The 3682-nt window shown below is 54.3% G+C and overlaps 1 protein-coding gene across 1 annotated transcript; it reads left to right on the top strand.

Moving 5' to 3' along the window:
- The first annotated feature begins 734 nt into the window (after positions 1-734).
- LOC148594632 (olfactory receptor 14J1-like) lies at positions 735-1727 on the top strand. Its single transcript, XM_088525017.1, has one exon. It carries the CDS (start codon positions 786-788, stop codon positions 1725-1727), a length of 942 nt encoding a protein of 313 aa, XP_088381143.1. The 5' UTR covers positions 735-785.
- Positions 1728-3682: the final 1955 nt, after the last annotated feature.

Below are 3682 nucleotides of genomic sequence, written 5' to 3'. Positions count from 1 at the left end.
AGTCCTTTAGCTGGGAGAGGTGCAAACACAGGGCAGCAGGGAACAAGGATCCTGGACAGAGCTGGTCCTCTGACTCTGTACAAAGTCACCGTGAGCTGCTTTAGCTCCTGAGATGCCTAAGATCCTGCTAGCAACTGAAATGCCAAATATTTATAACCACCAAATAATATATGATGGAGGCATCTGAAAAGAAAAAGTACAGAAAGAGACCCCTTCACTACACCCCATTTTCTGGAGAAAATCAGTGTTTAAATGGCCACAAAACAGGTGGATGTAATCCGCTGCAGGATGCTTGGCTCAGAGCTAGTCACTTCCCACTGCCACTACTGTGTCTGGAGAAAGAGTGAAGATGGCACGATGACCTGAGGACGAGGTCTATCTCACTGGGACAGAGAGGTTTGGAAGGCTCTGGGTCTGCCCCTGCCTTCGCTGCACTGTTTCTCTCCCTGGCTGGAGTGGGAGCAGTGCAATCGATTCACACAGACACCCCGTTTAAGAGGGCAAGGTTGGGCCTGTGAATCTCTCATATGTGCAGCAGTCAAACACCTCAATTTTACACCCTCTGACTGAGCAGAGCTGACACCTGTGTAGCCCATGGCCAGAGGCCCCTGCACAACATGGCACAGACAGCACAAACCAGGGCTGAGGAAAGGGAACTGAACAAGACAAAGGACGCAAGGCTGGGGAAGCTGTGAGGAATGGAGAGGGTTGTCTTTAGAAAAACCTATTCTAACTTGTCCATGTCTTTTCCTCCTTGGACAGTGCTATGAGCCAAAGGAGATCAAATGTCCAACAGCAGCTCCCTCAATGAGTTCCTCCTCCTGGGATTCTCAGACACACGGGAGCTGCAGCTCTTGCACTTCTGGCTCTTCCTGGGCATCTACCTGGCTGCCCTCCTGGCCAACGGCCTCATCATCACAGCCGTAGCCTGCGACCACCGCCTTCACACCCCCATGTACTTCTTCCTCCTCAACCTCTCCCTCCTCGACCTGGGCTCTATCTCCACCACTGTCCCCAAATCCATCGTCAATTCCCTCTGGAACACCAGGACCATTTCCTACTCCGGATGTGCGGCTCAGGTCTTTTTCTTTGTTTTCTTTATGTCAGCAGAATTTTCTCTCCTCACAATCATGGCATATGACCGCTACGTTGCCATTTGCAGACCCCTGCACTACAGGACCCTCCTGGACAGCAGAGCGTGTGTCAAAATGGCAGCAGCTGCCTGGGGCACTGGTTTTGTCACTGCTCTCCTGCACACTGGGAACACATTTTCCATACCACTCTGCCAAGGTAATGTGGTGGAGCAGTTCTTTTGTGAAATCCCCCAGATTCTCAAGCTCTCCTGCTCACATTCCTACCTTCAGATTCCTTCCTTCATAGAAACTGGGGTTCTTGTGCTTAGTCTTTCTTTAGTCTTTGGCTGTTTCGTTCTCATTGTGGTGTCCTACGTTCAGATCTTCAGAGTTGTGCTGAGGATCCCCTCTGAGCAGGGTCGGCACAAAACCTTTTCCATGTGCCTCCCGCACCTGGCCGTGGTCTCCCTCTTTGTCAGCACTGCATTTTTTGCAGACCTTAAGCCCCCTTCTATCTCCTCCCCAGCTCTGGATCTAATGGTTACTGTTCTGTACTCGTTGGTGCCTCCAACACTGAACCCCCTCATCTACAGCATAAGGAACAAGGAGACGAGGGAAGCACTGAAGAAACTGATTCCAGTGGTACTAGTTTAGCAGCAATGAGCTGCCAACATCTCTTCACAAGGGATATTGTTTCTAAGGCATCGATTTGTTTTGATTATTCTTATCTGTGATATCCATAATTGTGCACAAATCCTTGAATGCATCCCTTCTCCAGAGGCACAAACCCAATCTGTCTGATCCAGAGGCCTTCTGTCCTTCTGTCCCTCATGGGGTCAGAGCTGCCTTCCCAGGTAGCACCTCTGTAGCAAAAGGGGATTTTCTCAGCACTGTGCCTGAAGGCAGGACTCTTCTTGCCAAGCAGGAGCCAAGAATGACCTCAGGGAACTGCACTCACAAAGGCCCTCTGGTTGTACCTGGGGTTGCATGGGCCAAAGAGCATCAGCTCCTGGAAGGATGTGTTAGGGAATGAGGTCTGGATTCAGCTGCCACTTGCGGGTCCCCAGTGCCCTGGACAGGGTGAGTGGTCACGAGGTGTCTGCTGGAGACTGTCCCACAGATTACAGCCTGTGACAGAGGCCATCCTTCTGGGAGGGATACTGAGCGGCCATGGAGCACAGGGCACCTCCAGGGGCAGCACGTGCTTGGAGTGGGCAGTGCGCGCTGTCCTGGGAGAGGGGCTGCACAGAGGGGCTGCAGGCAGCTGCGGTTGAGGATCTTCTGGCCACGAGAGCAGTGGGGACGTGGAGTGAGCGGCCTCCATTTCCTTGTGTCACTGCTGCCCCTTTTCCCCCCGCCCTGGGCCCCCTCCCCTCCGCCAAAGTCCAGCATCACCTGGGGACTCTCTTTCCCATGAGGATGGGGGCCCTTCACCGCCCCTTCTCAGCCCCGGTCTCTACAGTCCCCTGTGCCGGGCTCTGCCCACTTGCCCCCACCACAGTCACGGCTGCACTGGGAGCCCATGAAAACACCGATGCTCCTTCCCTGGAGCTGCATCCACCCAAACCTGGAGCCCGGCTCCCACAGAGCCATCTATTGTCCAGTGGCCCAGCCATGCATCCCAGGGCAAGGGGTTTCACCCCAACTTCCTTCCTGCTCCTTCTGATCCCAGCACTGCTGCTGCAGTGCCCATGTCAAATCCTTCTGCTGCCTTGTGGCCGTGGGGCCCAAAGTAGCTCCAGTTTATCCAGGGCTGTGCTGGAGACCTTCAGGATTGGGCTGAGGTGGGTCTGGCACTACCAGGGTGGGTGGGAGAGGGCAGCCCCCTCTGCCACGCTGGGGTTGGGGTTGGGCACAGCTTTTCCCTGGGAGCTCCCTGCAGAGCCGTTCCAGGGGATCCTCCACCTGTGCCCTGGCAGCAGCACCAGCGCTCAGGGTGCCGGGGTGGGAGCGCACAGAGGACGTGAGGGGATGGGCTGACCCAGGGGAGCATCGAGACCATGTTTGTGTCAGATTTATTGTCCCTCTAATAAAAGGAGAAGTTTCCTAGTTGCAGCCAGGAGTCCTATCAGTAACATCTCCAAATACAGGTGCATTTCAGACCCTCTCTGGCAAGCCCCTTTCTGCAGTGATCTGCAGCAGCTGAGAGGAGATGCCTCTGGTGGGGTGGAGGGCAGCTGCATTGGAGAGGCCCCTTCCAGCCCAGGAGGATTTTCTGGGCACTCAAACAAAGATTTCAATCTGGGACCTTCATGTTTCAGCCCCGGAAGACTCAGCGCAGGGCTGATTAGCTGCACATGGGACTTCTTTGAACCAGGCTTTGTCACAAGTCACATCTCCTCAACCATGGAAATGGCCCCAGAAGCTGATCCCCTCACATGTGACCTCAACAAGACCTACAGTATTTCTCTGCTTTTATTCCCATGTACCTAAACTTTCTTCTTAGCTTCTCAGCATTGGGATGAAGACTCAGCTCCTGGGACAGAGAAGGCTCCATGGGCACCCAGCCCCACTGCTGCACTCAGAGCTTCACTCTGTTGACCTAAGTCAGTCCCAGAGTGCTCCCTGCAGCTGTCTGAATGGACAAAGGTGGGACATGTCCCTTCCTC

This window comes from Tinamus guttatus, unplaced genomic scaffold (genome assembly GCF_059628265.1).
Source record: "Tinamus guttatus ecotype Peru unplaced genomic scaffold, ASM5962826v1 Tinamus_guttatus_pri_ptg000219l, whole genome shotgun sequence".
NCBI classification, from domain to species: domain Eukaryota; kingdom Metazoa; phylum Chordata; class Aves; order Tinamiformes; family Tinamidae; genus Tinamus; species Tinamus guttatus.
The sequence above is the reverse complement of the archived record's forward strand: the minus strand, read 5'-3'. Positions and strand labels throughout refer to the sequence as shown.